Raw genomic sequence first — 27,437 nt, 5'->3', positions numbered from 1 at the left:
AATGCAAAGGCTCCAACTGGTGAAACATTAGCAGCAGCCATGAATTTCACTGTAGTTCTGTATAACAAGTAATCTTACCTGAGTGATTCTCAAAAAAATGTCAACACATCGATTGTATTTTTCATCTGATCCTGTCAATGCTGAGATGACAGGCCCTGCAGGATGCAGTGAGAGATCAACGATGAAAAACAGATGTTTAGTCTTTTCAAAATCAAAACCTACAAGACCAGGTAAATACGAAATTTTGTCCAAGATTCATGCTTCTTTATATCCAAAAAATGCTAATGTTACATAACCACTTTCATATACATAAGTTGGCAAGAGTATCTCTCACTCACAAGGCATCTGACCCCAGGTCAATCATACCACCAATGTTTAACTTTAAACCTGGTCCCTAATATACCGTTCTTTCTAGTGCTATCTGGTCACATAGCTAGTTATTTACATCACCTACATCAACATATGTTCTCCAACCTTTCCAACACAAAGGAGACTTAATTTTGTCCATCAGTTATGCAGAACACTTAAACCATACACAAAATTTACTGCAATTCAGAAGTCAAGAAGAACAATAACTAGCTCAAGCAAAGAGTGATAAATTCATACTCAAAGGCTACAAAAGCATGCTAGCATTGTACAGTTGGGAGCTGCCTTTCATAGATGTGTCTCCAAAGACTGTCTTAAACTGACATTTCAATAAGATCAGTTAAGTTCTTGCAAAGGAATTGCAATGCTTGGCTATTATCAAGAACAGCATATCTAATATTAAGTAAACCCCAGTAAGATTCAACCATAATTAATGATCAATATGTTAAAATGAAAACAAGTTTATATGGGTGGATAGGAATTTAGATACTTGTGATTTTTATGTATTAAAATATTTAATGTGTCTATGAAATAGAGGGAAAATTTAAAGCAGAGTATTCTGACAATCCTTTCTCTATTTTTAATCAAAATACAAGCAATTTAGTTGATCTTTATAATGCTGTGAACAATCACAGGTTGGGATGGAGAAACTCCTGAAATCAAAACAAAAATAGGATGGAATAGAGCTACACAAATCTGTACTGTAACTCTTAAAAGATCTCTAGGTTAAAGTATAGTTTGATATTTCCTCTGGGGGGAAGGAAAATGGCCCTGAATACCAGGGTGAATGTAAGGAACCTGATATTTTCCTAAAGCTATGTCATGCACTCAGAATAAAGACAGTCATATATCTACAGTAAATTAATAACCTTGCACATGCACAGCACAATAATTGATTCCACTTGCCAAATACCAAATTCCAATTCTCCATGTTTCCATGCTACTAGAAATCCTTAAAAAGACCACAAGACTGGGCTAAATAAAACAAGCACCAAGCATTCCCACTACAAAACATACTACACTACATCAGAAATTCATACCAGACATAGTATAATTCTTTTCATTTACACACAATAGTTGTTGTTAGAATAAGCACAAATATTTTTGCTAAATCCATTGTAACCATGACATTTCAAAAACACGTGCACCAGCTTCATTACTCAACAGATAGATTTGATAAACAGGAAAAACATATTACAGTTTTAGATTGGATTTGTTTGACACTAGCATAAAATTCTTAATGTACTTCAATCAGAAAAACCAAAAGGCCTACCTAGAAACATGGCCATCAATAAGAGTCAGAAAAGCAGCCTTCCAATTTCTACTATGTATTGCGTTTTATACCATGACACTGCAGCCTCTGAGGCTCAGATTAATTAAGATCAACAGCAGCTGCAGTGCAACGTGAGAAGCACACGGCCACAGCTCTCACCAGTCCAGCCCAATTACCTGCAGCATTCCGACACTGGACAACTGACAACTATGATACTCCTCACCAAGCCATTAACTCCCACTGGCCTACTGACCAATGTTAAGAAACAAACTAAACTCTAAGATGGACTGGAAAGCTCATTGCACTGCTGCAAGACCCAACAATGAGTCTCCAAGATGTTTGCCAGTCAAATCTTAATAGTTGTTGCTTAACTTTATGTGAGCACTGTGTCCAAAGACAGAAATGTGATAGCAATAAGGTGCAAGCCTCTTCCCTAACCACCCCATGCTCCATTTCTAGAGGCCAGTCTGACAAATTCACTAAATCTAAGGTTTTCTTCCCTGGCCAAAAAGCTACTGAACCCTGACAAAATAAATTCTCTGGTCAACTACTGAGGACAATATCTAAGCTAATGAAATTAATTAAGAACAAACAAGATCAAAGAGTATTTGAAAAAGATATTGCTTGTTACAGGTTACACCAGTTAAAAAAAGCAAGCACATGTTTTGTTTACTGCACAAGGGAGAAGAGGAACACAAGAGATTCAGTCATTCCCTGCTTATATTTTTTAAATTATTAGCTCCAACACATATTCTCTATCAAGAATCCATTAAAACTTGGATCTATCTACAAAAAACTATTGAATTATTGTATTGAAATGTTGAACTTCATGAAAGGGGAAAACTTAAGTCTTATTTAATTTTTTTAAATTAATAACTGCTTTACAGAAATCCCAGCTTTATCAAAAAACAATGCTATTACTAGAAGCACCTTCATCTGCATAAGCTTTCTAACTACTGGAAATACTTTGGTTTTCCATTATATTGAAACCTAGGTAAAAGCAATCACAATGAAAATGTTGAAAAGTTAAAATACAGCATTTCCCTGTCACAACAGCTGTCCTCACTCTGTTCTTTTATTTTGACAACGAAGTTAGTTGTTAGCCTATGTCATTTATTAAAGTTAGACTAACCATTCCAAATCTGTCAGAAGGTGTTATAAACCTTTCTATACGAGACAAAGACACAGCACTTTCTTGCAAACCAAAGCCATTTATTATGTCGAAGTTGATTCACTCATTAACATAAGTCCCTACAGGTAGAAAAAAAATCAGTGCCAAATTTCTACTTTAACTTCTCAAAATTTTTCTAAGCCTACCAAATGAGACACCGCTAAGTGATAGTATACAAGACAAGTTAGATATGTAACAATCTCAAGATCCTACTAAGTTACATATTCAGTTTCAGCTTCCTTTTAAATGCAAAATACTACAGATCTGCTGGCTAACAAGCTAACTTTTTTTATTCTGTTTCAGTAACCAGGCAACAGACAACTGTCCAACTGAGAATTATCTCTCTGAACAGCTGGCAATCAACACTTGGGAGTTTTTGGTCGTTGGTCTCTTTTTTTTTTTTTTTAACTAGTACAAAGATCAGTGATTGCTTTAAAAAATCTATACAGCTCTAGATTCCACCTCTGAAATCTCTACTCACTATTTAGTAATTTCCTCAGTCCCATTACCCCTGAACTTACTCATAAGTAAATGTTTACAATAGAATCTGAAAATCTTAGATATATACTTATGTAGTCTCTAATTAGCTAATGTCAACACTTCAGGAAAAAAAGTAGGATCATCAAGAAAAAAAAAATTAGACGCATTTATTGATGTATGACAAACCCCTCCAAGGAAGCAAGACAACAGACAGCTAAAAAATAAAGCCATTCTCACTTCTAACTCTATTACTCTTTTCCATACCTGGAAGAGCTGTATCTCACTTCAACAAAATTTCAAGTGTTAATTTTTAAAACATTCCTTTCCTTACTAGATTTCATCACTTTTAAGACTTATAAATTAACATTGCAAACTCTATTTCTATAAAGGAAATAACAATGGAGGGCCAAGTTTGATATATCTTTCTCCTTCCCAGCAGTTTATAGGAGTAATGATGCTATAAGATTATTAATTATAAATTCCTGTAACCTAATGTGTTATTTACACATTCAATGTTTTTGAAAGGTTTTTAAGAGTCAGAATAAGAAACTTTTCAGAAGGGCACTGACACAATGGGCAGCTAGACTATCTCCCATAACACACAAATAGTTTAAAAAGAAAATCTGATATTTAAACAGAAAACATCTAAAAATACAAGTCCCTTGGTAAAAGCACAAAATAGCCATACAATACTTCATACACTCTCTACACAAGATGGGAGAGAAAACTCCTGCCTTTTATATTCTCCAAACATTGAGATCACTGATGATTAGAAATCTACTATAAGAACAACACATCTAATATATTGCTAAAACCAGTAAAACCTTATCCCCATTTAACTGTGCTTTTATTAATCTCTGCTCTTGATATAATCTAATTTAAGTACACCTATGACATCATATTCCAATAAATTGAAAAACACCAACCAAGCTCAAATTCACTCAAGCACCAAGTTCAGACCAGGCAAGAGCCTGTTGCAAGATAAACAACATGGTGTGATGTAACATAATTTTGTGCATGTGTGTGCATATGTGAGAGACTGGGGTGGGAACGCAGAGAGAGGGAGGGAGAGGGAGAGAGTGAGTGCATGCATGAGAGAGAAAGAGAGAGAGAGCATACGGCAGCGCTCGCAAGGGAAAAATATACACGGCCTGAGTAGCTTTGAGTCCGGTGCTCACTATAATGCAGAATGAGAAACACATAAGCAATGACAGCTTCATACAACAGAAATAATTTCTTGTGTTATTCAAAAAACCATACAGTATAATAGCTTCACAGAATAGCCACTTTATCAAGTTGGCTGAATCTGTAATTAACTTTTGAACCAAAACCTAGTAGTCAATACACACTGTACTTTCTATGCAGAAAGATCAGCACCATTTAGTTTAAAAGTAGGGCATATTTTGCCATTTTAATTTTATTTCTGCTAATCTTAGGGGACAAGCCTGAACAGAAAAGAATCAGGGATAATCTATGCACAATATCCAAAGTCAAATTGCAGGAGTCCAGACAACAAGAAAAAGTCAGCGGGTAACCTGAAAAGAGAACAATAAATTGTGTACTCAAAAATAAAACTGTAGTGGACAGTAATGTATTTATATACTGCTTCCTATCTTGTAAACTAAAATGTTCAATGCAAAGCTGTTTTTTCCTTCAAATTCTTGTAATTAGAGCTGCCATATAATTCTTCAGTAATTATGTCACCTTTTGATGCACAAAAATAATTCCAACAGAAATCAGTCTGCATACTGAAGTCCTATATCACAGGGAAAAGAAAAAAACACTATTAGATCATAGGAACTACTCGTAACTTCTGTATTACAAGCACCTTCCTCCTTTGCAAACAGGAGTTTACTTTTCTAAAACTTTTTGGAAATACAGAAAATTTTCATAGAAGCTTCGATGACAGAACATTCCACAGCGAAACATACATTAAACAAATTTGTAGTCACAAGCATCAGAGGTAAGGACTAAGTAATATCTATTAGGAAAACAGCAGTTGTTTAAAAAACTTCGTAAGAAAAATAAACCATAACTTTATCTTAGCTCTTTCACAAGGTTTGTATTCCCTAATGTTATATGAGCAAGAGAGTCTGGAAGAAACCCAAAAGCCATCAGCTCAAGGAATGACAGGACCTCTGAAAATTCCATGGGCTGGTAGTCAGACGCAAACAGAAATACTAACAAGAGCTGGCCACGCTGGAATCCATTTCCCATCCCTGTTCCATGCTTTAGCAGGTATCAGCCACCAACTTCCTTAAAATGCTCGCTTTCCATATGACACAGCATGGCTGCAAATTCAAGGCAGACTGTATAAAGTCGAACTGGAACTTCATTTGCACCTGTTACTGTGAAAATGCTTGAGCGTCCCTGCCCTAGTTATTTATATTATTGCTGCTGATTTTAAGGGAGAATATGTTTATGTTGCAAATGTTTTTCTCATGTCATTCTAGCTTGTGATTTTTTATTTTTCAAAGGTTCTTCTGCTACTACTGCTGCATCTTTACAATTTCCTATACAAAAAAAAGTAATTCTGATTTAATCAGAAAACAGAGGAACTATAGTAGAGCACTGAACAAAAGATCTAATCTTTGGAGCGTCCTTTCCAAGTGAGTGTAAATAAACTGTAGTAAAATGAAAAGGCTCGTAATTTGGTATTTGGAATATTCTTCATAAACACCAATTTTCTGTAACATCCTTGCATATCTGATAACCCCTCATGTATAATGCAGAAAATCTATTTCATTTTCATCTATTGACAGAGAATTTAATTTACTATTGCAGCTCTTTACCCAGATTATGTTATTAATTCTGCAATCAGGCTCTTTAGAATGCTTTTATTTCTTCCAAGAGTTTTCACAATTCCACACTGATTTTTTTTTCACCCTATCATACCTTTCAAAATAAAGGATCATGTTTTTCCTAGCTTTGTAAAAAAAAGTAAAAAAGAAAAAGCCCAAAAGCAACAAGCACCGCTTCATAAGCTGTAACATTCAACAGGAAGAAAAAGATCTACATGCATCACTTCAATCTCTGACATTTAAGTATTATAAACTACATTCATTAAGGAGACATACAACAGGTGCATTAGAATTTCCACATCAACAATCATATTTGTAAATAGACCACAATATTTCTGTTAATAAAAAGTTATCCACTTCTGTCTGACAGTAAAGTTAGAGGACAGGAAAACTAAATGCTCCAATGTTAGTGGTCTGTTTACATCCATACCAACTGCCTTTGCTATTTTGTAGAATTCAGTCATCTTGTTAAAATAGAACAAATACAAAGCAGCTCTTATTTTTCCAAAAAAAAAAAAAAAGTCAGGAGCAGCTAGTCAACTCAATTCTAAATCACCAGTTACTCTTCAAAATAACAAAATCAAAACACAAAAGTGTCAACTATGTTATTTTGTATCAGTTTTTTAAAAGTCCTCTGGAGCAAAGTTCAATTACAGAATGCTAATTTGTTCATCTTTAGGTAAAAAAAACCCAATTATTCAACTGCAGAAGCTAAAATCTTGTCTACCATTATATAAGACTCTCTCTTCAGAAATCTTATAAAGGAGGAATGCTAATTCATGTATTTATTATTGTTACACTCAAATACTAAAAAACTTTTCCTGTGCATTAATACAGCTAATATAAAATGCTAATTCTTTTATTCATCCAAAGCATTTCAGTTTTATAATAGTTTTCTTCCACCATCATGATAAACATAATATAAAGAATATCTTAAGAGCAGCACTTGTCGTCTTTACTTCACTCCAGAGCCAATGAACAAAGCAGTGAAGCAGAAAGAAGGTACATAATGGATTTAAAGTAAATGGCCCGTTCTTTAAGAAGCAGTCTCTCATTGTTACTCATTCTAGCTTAATTGTCATTACAATGTCTGGAAACTTCAAACGAACAATTATCTTTACGCCACCTGTCACATTGGTTCCTTAAAGCTAAATATTTTTTAAATAAAAAATAAAGCAATCAATGTTAATGAAAATAATCTTTTGTAGAAATATTGTAAATGTCTTTAAACTTATTTCAAGCAGTTAGTGTCCAGTTCAGTCCATTCCATACACCAAAATAGACAGAATCTTTATATTCACTATTGCACTTTGTAACATACTTTTCTGAGACATAATGCTTCCTGCTGCACTGGAAGCTTAATCATCAATATATGAAACACACTGACTTCTGCATACATGCCTGGGAATTTAAAAATAAAGAATTGCCTAATTTTTGCACCTACCTGGGTAAAAATCTTTGGATTTAGACAGCTTGATGGTGGCCCCAGTCTCTTTCTGCAACTGAACAATTGTCTGTCCTCCCTTCCCAATTATAGATCCAGCAGCATAACTAGGTATGAGGACCTTTAGAAAATACTGGCCATCCTCTGAAAAATTGAGATATGCATGGTTAATATGGCTTATAAGTTGTCATTTTTCCTCCCCAGACCCACAAATAAACAAAAGGTTACATCTTTAAACTCCTCCACTAATTCATGCATTTACATCTAACCAGTTGCGTCATTATACAAGACATGTTTAGACTATGCCTTTGACAGTTTAAAATATCTGCATTTATTCTAAGCAAAGAACCTACATAGGTTCCTTATTTCAGTAAAAGAAAGAGAATAATACCGAAATTATATTTCAAAGGTAGATTTTCTTTTTGTAATAGTAACCACAGCATGCAGAAATGATCAGACCCCTTAAAAAAAACTAAAGCCCTGCATGAAAACGTGGTTAGTGACAACTACAACCTGGCTTGGAAATACTGCAAAAGAAATGACAAAACCAAGAAAGAACGAATTGTAAATTCTAATGGGCTATTTGTTTGTCATTAGCAAACACATGAGAACAGCAATTAGCTATTGCTTGCATTCTTCTTAAGTGAGCAAAACGACTACTCTGCTACCAAATAACCCACCCAAAATGTGGGGTTTTATTCCAAGCATTTCAGCCACTGCCAAGAAAACAACTCAACATGGTGCAGATGGAATCACTTGCCTAAGTAATCCTGATGTATTCCTTTAGCACTTCTTAAGCGACAATGATCTCTTTTAAGCTCATTAATTAAAGGACACTAAGAAGAATTTTTCCCAATTGATCAAAAGGCTAAGTCACTTATTTTAAATACCCTTAAAAGGTGACAAGATAGACAATGCCAGTTCTCTACCCATCACTAGCACTACAGCATACCATGGAAACAGGAAAAAATACATAGAATGAATGGAAGGGAGAAAGAAAACAGGATTCCAGTCTGATTTGGAAACTGCAAAAATTTTAGTGCCCTCATGCCACTGCTAAATCCAGCTACACTGAAGTCTGAGGACCTCTCCATAACTGTCTCTGAAGAAGTGCAAGGCAATGGGGGTACGCTGGTTCCCCAGACTTGTGCTCCCCCAGTAATTATGGCAACGTCCCATTGGCACAGATATCAAAATATCATGAAACCTGTTTCATAAAGTTGGTTGTTGGGGTTTTTTTACCCCTAAGCACAAGAAATTACCTGAGTTCACCTTACTTCCCTTCCCTGAGACTACAAAGCTTCTCAGTAAGTGCCTGTGTGTGACAGTGGTGCCCACCCCTATTACCATAGCTGGGGAACCATGCTCTCAACATTGGGCAAATAAATTCACCTCTGCCTCGGTGCATTGTTATGACGACTCCAGTGCAAACGGATAAAGGAGATGCTGGTCCCGTTATAACTCATCTCCTCCAGGAACAGCAGGATGTTAACTAGCGAGTCCCCGCAGCCGAGGGGCGACTCCCCCCGCCACCAGCCAGCCCTCGCCCCCGGCTCGGCACGGCAAACACACGCCGTGTACGCGCTGACAATGGAAGTGAGGCCAAGGAGGAGGAAAACGCACGGCAAGGCTGAAATTCAACTTGCGACCCCGAGGATGTGGAAGGAGGGAAGAGCGTTTGCCGTCTCCTTCCAGCTGCCATTTATTTTCGCCCATCCTTAAACGGGCGAGGGAGATAGCTGGGCTGCGGGAGCCCCTTGTGCTCCCTCCTCGCCTCCGTAGGGTCACGGCTGTGCAGCCCCAGCGTGGATATTAAATAAAAAGACTGGTAGATGCTGAAAACCGACGCCATTTTGATGAATGATAACATTAGAGAAATGGGAATCTTTGGGCGGGGGGGCTGGGGGGGTGGAAGAGGCAGGCAGGCAGGTAGGGAAGCGGAGAGGTGGGTGGGTTGGGCGGGGGGGGGGGGTGGGGGTGGGAGGGAGGTGACAGAGGATATACCCACCGCCCGTGTTGGTCCTCTTGGTGCTGCCGGCTTCAGGGGGGGCTTCAAGCGGTCTTTTCCGGGAGTCCGGCGGGTCCAGGTCTATGGGAACCCCGGTGTGGGTCCCGTTCTGCTGGATGGGAGCTGCCGCCATCATGTTTGCTGCTGCTCGGAGGAGAATTGTCTCTTCCCTTCTGTGGTGGGGGGGCAGGGAGGGAAGGGGGGAGGAGGAGGAGGAGGAGGAGAAGGAAGGGGGTGGAGGAGGAGGAGGAGGAGGAGGAGGGGAGGGGGCTCGTCCCGTTCTCTTGTCCTTTTCGAAAATGTAGAGCTAAGATCGGGATTGTCGAGGATGCTGCGCGCCTTGTTTATCTGGCACCCGGGGGGAGGGAAGGGAAAGGAGGGAGGGAAGCGGGCAGGACTGGACTGGAGGAGCAGCTGCAGTGCAGTGTCAGAAGGAGATGAGGAGAAGGGAGACAGGGGAACGAGGGGGGCGAGAGAGGGAAGAGAAAGGGGGAGAGGAGAGGAGGGGAAAGAATGAAAAGAGTGAGACAGGAGGAGGAGAGGACAGAGTGAGTGGGAGAGGAGAGGAGGGGAGAGAGTGAGTGGGAGAGGAGGGGAGAGAGAACGAGAGAGACTGAATCGGTGGGAAGGGAGGGAGGGAAGAAGGGAGGGGGAGAAGGAGGGAGCGAGCGGTGTAAATGGTGGGCGAGGGAGAGAGTGGGAGATGATTCACGCTGTTTCTGAGCCCCCTTCCGCCCCTGCCCGCCCTAGTGCCGCGCCTGACGCTGCGGCTCAGCTGCCCGCCGCTCCCGGGCTCCCGTGCCCTCCCTCGCTGTCGGGCTCGTGTGCACGGGGGTGGAGAGGGGGATCGCTGCCGGGTGGTGCGGCGCTCCTCCGCTCTAGCCCCAACACCGCGGGCGACCGGCTGGGGCCGCCACCCTCAGCTGCACCGCAGAAACCCTAAAGGCAGGAGAGGTTAGAACCATGGGAGGGGGCACAAGGACGGGGGTGTACGAGGGCAGGCGGGGGTTGGGGGGGGTATAGGGGGGGGTGATAAAAGAGAAGGGCGGGGCTTCCAGCGAAGACAGGCGGGAGATGCGGCCAATCGGAACAAAAGAGAGAGAGGCTGGGATTGAGGCGTCTCGCCAATCCCGGGCCGCCGCCGGCAGAGCCGTTGAGGGGAGGAGGGGGGCGTTTTAACCTCTGCGGCGGGGGCGGCGGCGGGGCGGGAGTGCGCGGGGCCCGGCTGCCGCCTCGGGAGGGTCCCCGCCGTGATGCGGCGTCACCTGGGTTACAGGCTGCGCCTCACAGGCCCGCAGCTGCGTGGGAGGACGGCTGAGATCGCCCGAGGAGGTGGTGGGATAGCGGGGACGTGTCCTCGTCGAGGCTGGCTGCAGCACTCGCGCGGCGCGGCTCGACCCGGCCGCTGTGGCCGCGGCCCTCCCTCCGTCCGTCCCCGCTCGGTCCCTGCCGGCCGCCGCGGGTGGCGGGCGGGGGGCAGCGCTGCCGCTCCGCGCCGGAGCCGGGGACGCGCCGGGCTGCATCGCGCAGGCTTGTAAAGGAAATAATAAAGATATTATTGTTATGCTGTGACAGCCGGTCTAGCTGGAGCTGTGCGACACAAAGCCGCGTTGGTTACCTAAATATTTCGTAGAGAACTTAAAGATATTTCCCTGCGGCGGAGGCTATTTCTGTTTACAAATCTCAAGTTATTCAGGTGGACGCTTAAAACGTTGTAAGATGCGGGGGGATGGGTAAGCAGGGCGCGGGGAATTGCCTGTGCACCAGAAAAGCATTTTTACTATTTGACTCTCTGCTATTTATTGACTCGTTTCCTTTGAAAAAATTTCTAAACCCGCTGTAACTGTGACGGTAGTGGTCAGTACTGGAGCATCAATTCGTACAAAATTTAGGAACGTGTGTTTATTGCATTACACCACGCTCTGTGCTAAATTCGTATTGATGTGTGTGTGCGCGGCATGGCTGCTGACTCGATTCCTCCTAATACACGAGCTTAATACCTGGCTGTTTGTGGATGAAATCCAATTTCCATTCTAAGCTCCCTGGGAGACAGCCTTAGTTTTAGTAATTACTTACCATTAATACTGCCCCAAACAAATTTTAATACTTAAAATACACATATCATGTATAATATATAGCACATCACCTCTGCTTATAAATTGCAAGCCAGATATGTAATGCATTATAGGATATTAAACCGTGCACACATTAACATCTAAACAGGCTCCTGCCCAAATGCATTCACAAATTAAGAACTCAATCCAGCACTGTACATAGGAAACTTTCAATGACTTCTTTGGGAATTGTGTCCCAGGAATGTGATATCTAGCCTCCTTGCCAGCAGATGAAATAGATGCAGCAGATCAGTAACAATTTGATAGCATATATGGTCAGAAAAATGATTGTATAAAAATGGAACTTTCTTACTCATCATATACCCTTTGTATCTAAGATACTCTGACTCATAATTGCTTAGTTTACTGACTGAAATAAAATTCTAGGCTTCTGTTACCTTGGCAGTTGCTGACACAATTATGGTACAGCAAACTGGGGACTGGTTCTAACTCTTCCATTTTCTTTACTAAGTTACAGCCAAAGAATTTTATTAGTATTTGAGCCAGAAAGAGCACAGCATGACTTGTAAATCTCAGGTCCAGTCGGTAGGGTCATCAGTCCTAAGAGGCCTCTTTTTTATTTGTAAACCAAGCGAATGACTTACAGAAACTTTTGAAGACAAAAATAAACCCCACGATGTTCGAATTAAGCCATCTTGAGTCAATTTCCGCAGTGGAACTGGATAAATTGTAACACTGCTCTCTTTATCTCACTGACTATGTCCCATTCATCTGTAGCAACATTGAAACAAACAATTCTCTGGTTTTTAGACCACATCTGTTTTACTGTGCCCCCTGCACCAATTTTAATTATGTGACAGATCTGATTGGATTCAGCACCTGCAAGTCCTCCCTTTGGGATCTCCAATTAGCTTATAAAACATTTACTTGATTGCATTCTTGAAACAAAAATATTGTTTCATCCTAACAACAGAAATATTAAAGTGTAGAATAAGAAAAGGTTTCAACGTGATTTGTGGGTATGTTGTTTGTGTATCTAACTTCCATAAGCTTAGAGGAAAAAGTGGTAATCCTGAAACCTAATTTCCTCAGACTCAGCAGATGTCTGTCCTGTGTTAGCTTGTTTCTTTACTGACAGCTGTTTCACAAGTGCCTCCCCTCGTCTCTACAGAATGCCTTTTGTTTAATAATTTCCCTCTACATTATCTCCCATCCCACTTAGACAAGCTTTTTCAACTTTTCTGGTAGTTTTAGAAGGTTTTTCTGTAGTTTAAAGACAGGCTTATTTTCGAAGAAAGTCGTTTTGACTACATAACTAGCCTCTCAGATAGTTTCTTAGTAACAGTTCTACTTAACAAAGCGGATAGCTGCAGGTAATCAACATTTCAACCAATACCGATTTAATATTAAGGAAAGTTTTAATTTTTACAGGTAAGCTTCAGAATATGCGCTTTTTTCTCCTTATTAAATTGCTTGGAGCAGTGATAGTGAAGGTCTGGGGGGGAATATAACATAAAGTACAGCCCTCTAGTGGCAGAGGTCACTTGGAGTTTAAAGCAAGCTGTGTCTTTGTCATGGGTGGGGGCAATGAACGGAACAGCTTTTAGCAAAATGCAGGCAACTGTCCTGCATTGTTCATGGTCTGAAGCACGAGTGAAAATAGTTGTGGCGGCCTGTAATACCACCTTGCTCCCACTCTGTTGTAATATCTGTGCAGAAAGTACTGATGAAAACTCTACTGATCAGTAGAGTTTTCCTCTTTTTCCAAATTTGTAATCTGTTGTTCATCTTTTCTGTTTTCAGCCAGCTCCAGACTGGTGTACCTGACCAGAGGTTTTTCAAGCAGTTGTGAGATCTTGACTTCTTTCCTGTCTGTATCAGTCATGTCCTACCACATAATGTATTCTGTAACTTCAGTAAGAGTTTGTTCAGAGATGACATGGAGCACAAATTCCATTTGCCAGTTTTATTTCTAAAATCATTCTCAGCTGGTGGAGATGTGAATGGAAGCATTCAAATTAATCTCTCCCACAGACATGAGACCTATGCTTAGAAGTGAAGAGGATTAGGAATAGGGAGAAATTAAGCATATATTTTAACAAATAGAAATCTAAATAATAATAACTGAGGTGCAGTTGTAGTAGACATCACTTAATCTCATAAAGTCTACTTTGTGGAACAAGACTCAATCTCCTGTTTCTTTTTGAGGTGATGGATAGTTCTCATCTGACTAACAGAATGAAGAGTTCATTTTTCCTCTTATGGGAAATATGACAGAGTCCAATAATCATTGGATGAAAAACGATACCTCTTAAACATCCTGGCTAGGTAAAAGAAAACAAATTCTGTCTTTGTCCAAAAGGACTGGCAGCTTTTCATTACTGGATGATTGCTGTGACTCCTGTAAACTTTGGCTTCACTAAAATTACGGTTAGTGATGAACTTGGAAGACTCTTTCAAGTCTTTAACATCCATCTTCTGTTTATGACACTTTTTTCCTCCAATAATCTATCAGTTAAACTCTTATTATTGTTGATGAATTTATCAATTTGTTGCTTGTTTAAATACTCCAGAGTTTGTTCATCAGGAAGTATTTTTTAATTTCAGTGGAACTTCTCCAAGATTCCAGCAATATTAACCTGAAAAAAATCAAACCCATGTTTGGGAAAAAAATTCAACATATATTAGACAGAAAATGACCCAATTATCTTTTTTTCACATTTATATTGGTTTTATTATGTGCACCTGTATTATATGCATTGCTGAACTAAAAGCCAGGTGTTAATACTCTTCAGTGAAAAGAGCATGGACAACTGCTAAACCTTTTCATATTGTAGATCATTGCTGTGTAGTAGCTTTCTTTTTCTGGGAAACTGAGAATGATAACTTAGAATCAGTAAAAATGTGACCGTACTATTTGTCATAACGTGAATAAATTCTTTTTCTGGTGGTGGAAGGAGGAAATCAATGCCCATTTATTTCTCAGCAGAGAGATCACCTGTCTCCTGTTCTGACGAAGTTCATCCAATTTTACAGATCCTTTTTTTGACTTTTCTTCAGAATTGGGGAATTGAGTTGATCTGAGTTCTTCACTGCTGAATCTGTAGGTCAGATTTATAAGGGGTTACCTGACGACTTACCCAGATCTCAGTGTAGAAAAGAAGATAGCCTCAGGACAAGGTAATTTTTCATCCCTCCCAAAGAATTGACATTGTCTATCCAGATATCTGAAACTCCAGTGGCTGAACACTTACCCCAAAAGTCATCCCTCTTGTGATCTCTATGTACAATAATTTAAAGACCTTTTGTTTCTCAGGATGAAAGAAAAATAAAGACTAGATTTCAATTGCCTTTCAAAAATAGTAGTATCTTCTGTTTTCTTTATGTTCTTTTGCATGTGTGTTGTTTTGGTTTTAATAGAAAAATAGATATTCAGGGTTAAAACGGATATAAACTACCAGTAATTCCACTGTAATGAAACAATGTAATATCGTGTGTGAGAAATAGCAGTATCTCCTAGTGCAGCTTCATCAGTTTACTATGTTACTGATTGTGTACCTTTTGTTACTATCTTACAAAAGGACACTGGTGAAGCATCTCGTCTACAAACTGAATTCCACCAGCTCTCACTCCAGATGCTTCAGTATGCATTCCTTCAATAGTATGGTGAACAGGGTATTTTTCAAGGAATCAGCATACCTGTTTCCAGTCTCTGTTATTATAATTTCTCTAGCAGTATTACCATTTTCTGTGTCATCTTGTCCACCCACCACCAAGTGTCTTATTTGTTTGAAATTTTGGCACTTTACAATAAAAGAAGTAAGGAAAGAGATCCATTAACAGCAAAATTAGTTTCTTTGATTGTGTCGTCAAGCTTGAGTCCCTTTCTGGAATAATGTAGTCTTACAGTATAGGACCTTAATCAGGATTGGTTTAGAATTTTGCTGCAGGTCAGCTCACATACAAAAGTTATTTCAGTGGAGAAGATCAGAAATGTTTCTGGAAAAGGAATGGAAAGGGGGAAAGTAAACCCTTTTGCACAGTAGACAAAGGAAAAACAAGGACAAAGGCATTGATTTTTTCTCTTGTAAACAAAATTTATATTAAATTATGTAGCAAAATTTGAGTTGCTCTGATCATTTTGCTCACTGATAAAGGGTATACTACTTGAGATTGTTAGACAACTATATTCTAGTAAAATTATACTAGTAAACTCTCCTCCTGTTAACCACCACGAAACTCCATTTTGTCCTGTACAATTTATAATCAATTTTCCAAATAATAAGCTATTCCAGCAGAAGTAATTAGTATAATACTGTTATAATGGTAGAAATTTTGCCAATGGAAAGGCAAGAAAAGTGGTATCTCTAATATTATTGAAATGGAGATCTAGATATCTTCAAAAACACTTTTTAAATGCTTACTATAAAAAAATCATGTGACAGTAGATTACAAATTACATCTTCAGCACAGCAAGATTTTAGGAAACAGTTACTACCTTTAAGAATACACTGGGAACTTTAGGTGATTCCTCTCTGGAGTTTAGCAAATACCTTAGAATTTCTTCTTCAAGAAATTATTTCATTTCACCAACAAAAAAGAATGGTTCTTAGTTTTTTTTCTACCTGCTTGAAATTGATTCCTACGAAAATACCCCTGAACTGGAAAGTCTTCAGGTGGGGGAGGGTAAACAGCTAAAACTTACTGCCAGGATAAATTGGCCAGAATGATTTGGCACATATCCTGAGTTTGCCATGAAAACATGTATCTGTGTGTCAGCTGCACACAAAGGCTATCTGGCCCCAAAAAAAGCACAGGGATTAGGCATAATGCTGCCTAGAGACAAAGGGTATTCCTTAGTGCAGTGAGGTTAAAACAGACAGCTCATCAGTAGTACAAGTCTATCTGAATTATTTAGGTACCATTTTGAGCCAGAAGGAAATGGTGGCAGATTATTAATGACTTTTGGGGTCTATTCATCTTTTTATTTTGTTTCAGTGAAAGCAGTACTGGAAACATGAAAAGGTGCCAAAATTTGAGATCAGTTTTGCTTTAATCACTGACAAGATATAGAATCACTTTCTTATTTCAATGCTAGTTGCAAAATATAACTGGTTTTGATTTATATTTCACTTAGACTTATGAAGTTGCTATTTATGTTTGTAAGTGGGTGCATGACCAAAGTGAATGGAACAACTCATATGCTCTAGAAAACAAAAGTCCATGGATCTACTGGATAAAAAACTGTTTTATTGATTTCAAGGGGGTTTAAGTCATTCAATACAAAATACTTCAGGGAAAAAATAGTGAAGAGAGTAAGAAAACTATATAAAAGATATTAACATAGACTGCAATGCATTCTTGCAATAAGAGGGATTCGTCATATTCCAGTGATGGGCAATTTGAATTCATTTTGCATAGATATATTTATGGATATGTAATAAGAACATATATAAAGAGTACTTAGGAACATACATTTTTTCATTTCTAATTAATTATATATAAACAAAATAACAGCTGGTATATAATTTAAAATTTGGCAGTTGCAAAAATGGAGACTAAGGACTCCACTTCCAATAATTAAAAATCACAAGTTAAGGTGAAAATCTTTACATACCCATGCATTATGTTGATAATAAACAGATCTAAATAAGGTGTTATAGAAATTTACACATTATATTTGTAAAAAAGGCCTGATTATTTTTCCTGTGCTCTTTTTTCAGAATATTTTTGTTGCAATATTTTTGCCAAGTAAGAAGACTGTTTCAAAATTTCTAAATACTTGTATTTTTCTTTTCATTCTTATTTTCATTTAAAGGTTTAGGTTGTTTCCTCTAGAACAGAAAAAAATCATATGCTGAAACAGTAAAAATAAAATTGCTGCAGAACTGAGTCATTGCAAGTGAGATGAATGCCCATAAAAAAAGTACAAATTACAAAAAAACCCCAGAAACAGGATCATTGTGCATTAGCAACAATGCTTGCAGATTCATCATGGCTCACAACAAAAGTATTTATAAGTGGACCTCCTGCCTCTGTTGCATGCTGTCATTGCTTTGGATTGACTGCTGTTAGATCCCTGTAATCCTGAGCCCCAGGATCTTGTCTTACATGTTTACCCCACTTGGTATGCATGTCAGTACGTATTTAAAATGGAAATGAACTCTAATCTTTGTATGTGTTAATAGAAAAGGGTTTTAATCTCCTAAACCCTATATTTACCATGGGTTTATTTTGTTGTTTGGATTTTTAAAAATAAAGTTTATAAAACGCTATGTTCAGAATTTCAGCTTCTATTTGTTTGTTTATCCACTACAGTTTGGTTAATATTCGGCATTTCTTAACTCAATAGTGTGTCATGGCAATAATATTATGGACTATGTTCAAGGATGAGGAGAAGAATAGAGTAACAACAACCACTGGTCTAAAAATTACATTTTAATAATGAGGAGAAGAATAGAGTAACAACAACCACTGGTCTAAAAATTACATTTTAATACTGGAAAGTCTTGTCAACTTTATTTGTAATGCACTTATTAGAATAAAATTTCATATTATAGAAGACTGGTGTTACAGATATAGAAATAATATATGACTGCCATTCACTTGTGAGATTATGTTATGTAGATGTTATGCAGAGGTTAAAACCTAAATATTATCTAATTTAGAAAAAGTTCATTAAAACTATCATACTCCATTCCACCTGAAAACACATTTTTGCCAACAGATGAAAAATAATGTACTTCCTTTGAAAGTGGTAAAAAAAGTCACCAATATAGTTGAATTCTAGTCCTCACTCCTGTAAGAAATTTCATATTTGCAGTTCCTTGTATCCGGTACAATTCTTATGTCGTGTAGGATCTTAAAATCACTGTTATTTTCATATTATGATTGTTATTAATAAATTTTTGCATCATCCAGCTGCTCCTTGGAACTTGATTTCATGACCATTTCTCTGACAACCCTCTTCCAGTGACTGAACACCCTCAGTGAAGCACCTTTTCCTGATCTGGTCCTCGTCTGAACTTCCCCTGAGAGAGGTTCATTCCATTTCCTCATGTCCTGTCACTGGTCACCAAAGAGAGAAAATCAGCACCTTCCCCTCTACTGCTCTTCTTGAGGAAGTTGAAGACTGAGATGAAGTCTTCCCTCAGCCTTTTCTTCTCCAAGCTCCAACCAACCAAGTGACCGTGGCTGCTTCTCCCTGCCTTTCACCATCTTGGTCAACCTACTCTGAATGCTCTCTGACAGTTTCATGTTCTTCTTATATCAAGGATAATAATATAAATGTGAAATCTCTAGAGCAATTTGTATAGTGGTGTGATATGATAAGGATGCTTTTTCTTAAGATCATAATGGAACAGGTAACTCCACCTAGATAGAACCTTATTCCTGACATGAATTCATTGACATCTGTATGCTGTCATTAAGGAAATGGATCTTCCACTTCCAGAAATGTGTTTTAAATTTATAAAACTTTTAAATTTTGTCTAGTAAAAGTAGTTTCAGCACATTTGAGTCTACTTTATTGATTTCAGGATCACTTCTGGAACTAAAGGTGATGTGATGAATAAGTCAGCCAACTCAGTCAGTAAAACCCCCACTTTTAACATCTGTCATCCAATGTGGCAGGTTATTTCCCAAGTAAAGTAACATTGGTAAACTAAGAATACCTGAGACACAGAAAGAGGACACAAAAGATGATATTGTTCTAATTATAGTTCTAATCATTATAGTTCTAATCTAACATCATACACAATCAGTAAAGCTAATTTTTTTTAAGCAAAACATGCAAAAGTTAAAATTCTTAAAGCAAAAATGACTTTGCTTAGTGGCACATACTTTTCATTTTAAAATAAATGTGTTAACAGAAATGAGGCCATAACAAACTGTAATTTTAAAGCTTAGCTAAGTTTAAATAACAATAGAATAGTGTTTCCATCATGCTTTACTATTTAATGTAAATTCTCCCTACCCATCCCCCAAATTATCTTACTGTGCTCTTTTAAGAATTTAACATTTTATAAAGATGAAACATTTGGTACAAATTTTAACAATTTAAGAAAACAACAGAAGTTGATGATTCTAGTAAATGAATATGTTAAGGGTTTTTTTTCAGATTTTAGTGTCTAACTGTACCAGTCACAATTTAGGCAGTAGTCACATGTGGTTCAACCAAAGTCAAAGATAATATTCTGTATCAAAGCCTGAAAGACTTTGTTCAGTTACACAAGTGCCCATTCACTTGAGTAGTCTTTATTCATATATGTGATCGTTTTCAACACAATTTTTTACGTATAATCAAAACACTGAAGTGCTGCGAAAAGAGTATCTTCTCTTTTCTTGTGTTTTTGCACAATTTTCTATACAGGCAAATATTCTGAAAAACTAAAAGAAAAGAAAATTTACTGTTATGTACAGCAATAAATGTCTGTAAAAGATTTTGGCGTCTATGTTCCTATTTCTACAACAATATACATTATTTTTAATAATTATTATCTGAAGCTTCATTGTTCTTTAAATACTGTTTTTTTGATCGGATTTCTTAGATAAATATTACTTTGAAAATGTATTGATATTTGAAAATATCAATACCTCAAACTTTGTATTTGTCAAGTCTAACTCAATTATCTTTTGGACTTTGTGGGTAAGTTATTCATTATTACCTTGTCATAATGTGGAAGAACTGGATTGCACGATCTTTTAATCCAAAGATTACATCATCATTACATTACATCAAAATGGATTACACAAAAATGGTTGAAAGCCACTTCTCTCATCATTATAATTGTCACATTAGTGAAAGAAAACAGTCAGCATTCCATAAACATTTGATTTCTTTAGAGTCTCAAGATTTCCCAGGAGAACAAATCATATAATCAAACAAAAATGCTTGGTGTGATCAATTCTGCAACACTGCATTACATTTTCTGGAAAGTCATTTATGAAGGAATTAATTGTGTCCATGCTATTCAGTGTTGTCTATATACCTTAATAAAACATGTGATGACAGCAGGCATTGGTCATGGAAGTTTGAACTTTATTTTATTGTGATTGTTTTCAATACTCAGTTTGATGAAATGAGCATTCTGTGTAAATCCAGCCACCTGAGAATGAAGTTAAAAATTGTAATTCCTTTATCAAAATAAAGAAGCATTTCACTTGTATTTGGTGAATTTCAGTTGTATTACACATCTCTAGGATCTGAATTGCATTTAAATGATCAAAGTCTTTAAAATAAAAGAAAAATAGATTGTCTATTAAAATGCAAGTATGTGCGTATATGTGTGTTTATACCTGTGTACACACAAATAAAACACATGCATTTGAATGATGTACACACCTTGCCTGGGTAAGTAGATATATGTTTATGTGTGTATTCATACATAAAATCACACAGCAATTTTGAGCCCTCTAGTGGTAAGAAACCTCTCAGTTGAGAAACCATTATAAGTACATTCATTCTAACAGACAAGTGTCTAAACTCTGTGATATGATTATGACTTCGTATAAGTTCAGGATAGCTCCCTGCAGTTGGTGTGGGTATGTACATACAGATGTTAATGACAACACAGATCTACAAATCGAGTTATTGTTTCTAGCATGGTAACTTTTCTACCTTTTCTCTGATGAAAAAAAAGACCTATTCTGTATTCTTTTGACACATTGTTGATAATCTGTGATACTCATTAAAAGAAAAAAAAAAAAAAAGCAATCTCCTGACACAAATACTGTCAAATAAAAGGGAAATGTTTTCAAACACAGCATACTCATTCTCAGCCTATAGAGACACAAGTAGTTACTACAGGGAAAGGAGGAAAAAAAATCTGCATTTCAGATTGGGAAAGGTTTCATGACATATGACTTCAGCCATCTAAAAGCTAGGTTTCTAGGCTAAGCTGATTGTTTGCACTCACCTTGCTGTCACTGGAGGCAAATAGGTTGTTTGAGAATGAGTTGTCTTGTAAAGGTGCCTAGGAGAGAGCTGTAAGATAGGCTAAATATTTATGGATGCAAAGGTCTCTCCATTTTTCAAGGAGACCTAGATAACAAACTTGAAATCTATGTTTTCTTTTTTATAAGGATGAAAAAAATTGTATAAAAAGCCTGTGTTTGAACAAGATTAAATAACACAATAATAAATACTGTTTTTTATAGCAATACTTATAACATGTAGTGCAAATCAGAATATAAGGTGTAATAAAATACTAATGAATATGTATATTATAATAAAATATTAATAAATCTCAGATTAATCTACTAAAAATCATTCTTCAAGATTACTACTACTTTGAGGGAAATCCAGAATAACATTCAGAAGTGATTTTTTTCTGGTGCTGGGTGGATTTGATGGGCTCCAGAGATAACACTTGCTTTAATTTTCCTCTTGGACTCAGTTTAAACATTTGTTCTGGATGCCCATCCATATGTGAGACCTTATAATTTCTGCAGCTGACCTATTTCTTCAGGAAATTTCTGCAAGAACAAGGGAGCACAACTGTTTAGTGTGGTAAGGTTTCTAAGCCTTTTCACAAGGAAATCTCACCAGGAGAACGTTAACTATGGTATTCTTTCCCTCTGTGCATAGTCCCATAATCATGAAACTTGTTGACTCTCAAGAACAGTGAAAATGTAATTGACATGGGCTTTTAACAGAGATGAATATATGTGTTTCTGGAATCATTTCATTAAAAAAATAGTATATTATTTTATGATTGTAATTTTTTATCTGACAAGAGCTCAGGACAGGAAAATTACATAAGTCATAAGCAATTAATTCTCATTTTTAAAAATTAAACCAACAATTTTGTTTTCAGTGTACTAAAGCAATTCAAATATATTGTTATTCAATTGCCTGTTTGGTTATTTTTGACATCTATCAAAATTCCGTACATGTATGATACAGAAATGAACTCCTAAAAAGGAATATTTTCATTGGATGTCTGCAAAATTTGTACAAGTTTATATTTTTTTACAAGATTAGCTAGGTAAAACATGCAAGAGGGAACAAAATTTTTGTGTGTGTACAGTCCACTTCAGGCATGTACTGTGGTGTGAGGTTGGAATAGAGTTCCAGCATGCAAGGGTATGATTGTCACAAAGACTGGAGTAGGCTTATGCCTCACAGAAGAAAACACTGGTGACTTCAAAAAGTGAAAAAATGGCAGAACTGCAGAATGGGCCAGGTTGGAAGGGTCCATCTGGTCCAACCTCCCTTCTCTAGCAGGGTCATCCTAGAGCACACGACACAGGTTTGATCCAGACAGTTCTTGAATATCTCCAGTGAGGGAGACTTCACAACCTCTCTGGACAATCTGTTCCAGTGCTCGGTCACCTTCACAGTAAAGAAGTTCTTCCTCACATTCGGGCAGAACTTCCTGTGCATCAGTTTCTGCCCACTGCCTCTTGTCCTGTTGTTTGGCAGCACCGAGAAGAGCCTTTAGATAATAACACTAAACAGTATTATGTGACTTCAAATGCTAAAGGAAAAATGATTTATACGTTAAACCATTGCACTTTTCTTGTTTAAAAATCCATTTTCTAGTAGAAATTAAAGAGTCAGGAAAGCAATACAATTTATCAGTGCTAAGCTTGGGATAAACAATCCTTATTTCATACTTCACAAAATCAGATGTTTTTGCTTAGTTACCAGATCTTTATAGCAACAGTATATGATGTCTGGATAAAAGTGTTAGTAGACAAAATAATCTTCATTTTCTCCAAGAAGGCATAGCAATTGCTTTGGCATGACTAAAAAGTAATGATAAAGAGGTTTTAATGGGTGCTTAAACTATCAGGAATTCTTGATGGCAGCCCAATGAAAGAGGAAATTAAATTTAAAGATTGCTGGTGCAAAGTCATCAAATCAAGTTGATCTTTTGCAGCTGACATCACTATCATCCTTCCTGCATCTTGCAAGTATTTCATCACAGTAGACTAAGATACTATTCACTGATGTGTCACAGGGAGCTACAATCTCCCTATGCAGAAAATCACACTTCATGTGCCACACAAAGATAAAATAATTTTAACACTTTAAATAAAGAACTGCTTTAAAAACTGCCAACAGATGAACATGGTTGAGAATATAAACAGTGTACACTAGAGGAAAAAAGACAAAGACAACAAAAATTCAGTTTCCATCCTCTAATATATATTACATCCTAAAGTTTCAGTCCTGTGTTTAAAAGACGTATTCATGGCAACAGCTAAACAAAGCATGGGTTCAATTGCTGTAATGGGCCATTTACTTAGGATTTGAACTTCTTGATCCTTGTGGCTCCCTTCCAAATCAGAATAATCTGTGATTCTATGATTCTTGCCACACAAGGTTGACTAATAAGGGTAGGAAAGGGCAGTCTGTTGGACTGCCTGTGACTCTATGACTTAGGTAACAGGTGCTTGAGTAGATCTTGAAAAATATCCTCCTTCTTCTCCCTTTGTTTGGAAACAAATACAGAGGCTGGAATGCAACTGAGCAATAGACTGCCTCTGCTGTTCCATGTCATATTTATTGTCCAGTAAGGCTAGCAAGGAAACAGCAGTAACCAGATTTTATGATGTAAGACATAAGTTTCATAGAGTCTCTACAGGGTCCAATATTAAATGGGGTCAAGACTTGATCTGAAGAAGGATTTGAACTGAATGCATTTCAAAGAGATTACTGACATGCTTTTCTATTATAAGAATTTATATGGTAGTGTGAAGAATCATAAATAATATGAAACATCTCACTACATGCTCCAAAACAATTTCTGTCTAAGATTATGAGAGGATCCCTTTGTGGACATTACCATATGATACACTAGCTGTACCTTCCTGAAGAAGCTGGTTCTTCATTATCAGCAGCTGAGCAATAGTTTTTGGTGGACTGCTATTCTCTTCTACTGTTTCAATTTCTGCATGTCATTAAGGGCCAGGAGAGCCCATCTACATTTCAAAAAGAAAAAAGAGGAAGAGGTTCCCAAATAAAAAGATATTTCTGCATTGCCACTGAATTCCTCTGTCACAGCTATAGGTCTCTTTCTTTGGTATTTGAGAACTGAGTTGTCAAACATTTTTTTAAGAAACGTTTTTGTAGTTTACTTATAGATGTGCAGAAGTAATGTCACAGCAAGGGAAATCCTATAAAAAGATACTCAAAAGCCTTATCATTAAAAACCAGTGAACAGTATCTTGTGTGAAATAATCGTAGAATCATAGAATGGCCTGGGTTAGAAGGAGTCTTAAAGATATCTGCTTCCAATCCCCTGCTGTGGACAGGGACATCTTCCACTAGATGAGGTTATTCAGAGCCCCATCCAACCTGTCTTTAAACAATTACAGGGATAGGGCATCCACAGCTTCTCTGAGCAACTTCTTCCTGTGTCTCACCACCCTCACAGTAAATACTTTTTTCTTAATATCTAATCTAAACCTACTCTCAGTTTAAACCACTCCTTCTTGTCCTGTCATGCTCTTGTAAAAGATCCCTCTCCATTCAGGTACTGGAAGGTCACAATTAGGTCACCACAAAACAGCCTCTTTTCCTGGCTGACCAAACCCAATTCTCTCAGCCTTTCCTTAGGGGTGAATAATCTTATAATATCATCTGAAAATATATCTGCTTACCTTCTTACTGCATATGTCCATATGTACAGGCTTGTTCCTAATGACGGTTATTGATTATCCATTTGATTTAAATATTTTAATATGCTTTATACTTGCCAAAAAACAATGATGTGCTTGACATCACAGCTCATCAAATTTTGCACTTTATTTTATCGAACTAAGACACACCCTCATAGATGTATCCTGAGTAAAAAATTATAAAGCATCCAGCTTCTTGAAGGCAAAATAATCAGTTAGACTTGATATGACTAGTGAACTGTCTCCATGATTAGAAGGAAGGTAAAGCTCCACAGTGCTCTTCAAAGCAAGCTGGGCAGAATTTTTTGCAAAGTGAAATCAAGTAAACAATGATTTTCAGTTCTTTTTTCATGCTGTGATAACTGTGGTTCTTTCTCTGAATGTCACCAATTCTGTCCCCTAGAGGAGAGAAAAAAATCAAAAATATGTAAGGACAACTTAATGCAGATATATATTAAGTGAAACAAAACATCTTGACTTTACAGCCTAAATTATGAGATATCATTATACATAGTGTGCTGCTCTGAGTGCACAGATGAGATTGTGGAGAGGAATAAAGTCTTCTACAACTTTAAATTTCTCTACTTTTCTTTACAAGCCCAAAAGCATAATGGGGACTGAGTCCTATCCTCAAAGACCAGAAAGGACATTGACACTTTACCGTGCCGTAAATCAAGTCTCTCCTGATGGGAGAGAATTTGCTGAAAGTCCTTGCAAGGAGTTTGAGAGATAAACTGAGAGTTTTCCTTTAGTTTCAATGCTTCTAGATAGTTGTTTATTAAGTCTTATCAGAGGAACAGAGCCACTAGCGTGACCCAGGTACAGCATAGAAGGAAGAAAAGTAGGAGTGAAGACTAATTATCAAGATTTACACAGCCTTTTAAAGATATTTTAACCAATAGTTACTAAAAACGTACATTATTTTCACTTTCCTACCAATTATTCAGTAACACAACTAGGAACTGCGGAATTTTCTATCCAATCAATCCAAACTACTTTTACTGCAGAATATGGAGTAGTAGAAGAAGCAGAAGAAGGTCTAGAGAACAACAACAATCCTCCATTTTGATATTTTTTACTCTTATCTACTTACTATAAAGAGAAGCCCAAAACCTCTAAATTTTTCACCCTGTGACAATCTTACATAGTAGCCTATCACCTAATTCACACCACTGTATTTTCTAGTTGTTGTCTGACTGTTGGTAATTTTTTCCAAGGTTTGAAGATAAAACAGTGTTGTTCAGGGGAGTAAGAACCCTTAAAAACAGGCAGAGAAATATTCTCGGCACTCTGGGTTCCTACAGACATCATTATTTTCGGTGTGGCCCTCTATACTATCCACTAGTAGAATGTCTTCCACAAGTTGGAAATTGCATCTAATTTTGCTTTAAGGGAACCATAAACCTTCCAAGTCTTCCTATGATTTCATGTATTATTTCTAGAAAAATTATCCTAATTCCAATTCCCAGTAATTACTTTGTCTTCTGTTTCTGACTGCATGATCAAAAAGCTCAGTTCTGTCAGATATAATTCCCACGTTTAAATACTTATATTCATTTATCAACCCATCTCTTAAACTTCAATATACCAGATAAATTTAATTACTTACTCCTCACACCATAATTCAAGGTTCACGGCTCTGTAATCTTGGTTTTGGGGCTCCTGGGTTTTGGTTTGGGTTGTTGGGTTTTTTTGGAGGTTATTTGGGGTTTTTTTTGGGGGAGAGGAAAGGCAGGTTGGGGTTTTTTGGGATTTAGGGTTTTTGTTGCATATGTTTCCCAGTATTTCTCATCTCCATTCACCTTTCTTATCCATTTAGAGGTTTTGTTTGCTCTTTGCACAGGAGCACAGAAAGCTCAGACTGAGGATGTGATCTATAGTAATACCTAAAATCTAGTTCTAGTCATTGTTATTTTAAGACAGCTTTGACATTCTGTAGATGCAAACTGTTTTCATGAATTGACTACATATCCTCTTCAGTTGGACATATTAAATCAATTTTTTTTATTTTAACAATTTAAATCACTTGGTTTGGATTGCCATAATTGTAACCATCCATTTTATTTTAATAGCCTTTCAATCTTATAATTTAGTAATTAAATTATTATATATATATATAAAATAATTTTCAAACTGTATACAATATACACCCATAAAGCTAGCTTCTTCTTAGGAACTTTCATAATGTTC

General features: G+C 37.3%; 1 protein-coding gene and 1 long non-coding RNA gene across 7 annotated transcripts in view; one reads left to right on the top strand and one right to left on the bottom strand.

Annotated features, from left to right (window-relative positions):
* NOVA1 (NOVA alternative splicing regulator 1) overlaps positions 1-10,020 on the bottom strand; it is a 147,292-nt gene extending 137,272 nt beyond the window's left edge. For 2 of the 5 annotated variants that reach the window (XM_039552573.1, XM_039552574.1), the window contains exons 1-2: positions 9,544-10,020; positions 7,536-7,679 (exon numbers count right to left, since the gene is read on the bottom strand). In XM_039552573.1, the coding sequence (XP_039408507.1) occupies positions 7,536-7,679; positions 9,544-9,679 (280 nt within the window). In that variant the 5' untranslated portion in view covers positions 9,680-10,020. Of the gene's footprint in view, positions 1-7,535; positions 7,680-8,927; positions 9,268-9,543 lie in introns of those variants that run through there. The other 3 variants (XM_010391774.3, XM_039552576.1, XM_019279897.2) reach the window with 3 other exon arrangements.
* A 179-nt stretch (positions 10,021-10,199) lies between these two features.
* Positions 10,200-20,876, top strand: LOC104684412. 2 transcript variants are annotated; one of them, XR_005602087.1, is made up of 2 exons: positions 10,200-10,497; positions 13,422-20,876. It is a non-coding gene; the product is annotated as an uncharacterized LOC104684412 (long non-coding RNA). The 2 variants fall into 2 exon arrangements; XR_005602086.1 differs by having other exon boundaries at positions 10,820-20,876.
* Positions 20,877-27,437: the final 6,561 nt, after the last annotated feature.

This window comes from Corvus cornix, chromosome 5, assembly GCF_000738735.6.
Source record: "Corvus cornix cornix isolate S_Up_H32 chromosome 5, ASM73873v5, whole genome shotgun sequence".
Taxonomy (NCBI): Eukaryota; Metazoa; Chordata; class Aves; order Passeriformes; family Corvidae; genus Corvus; species Corvus cornix.
The sequence above is the reverse complement of the archived record's forward strand: the minus strand, read 5'-3'. Positions and strand labels throughout refer to the sequence as shown.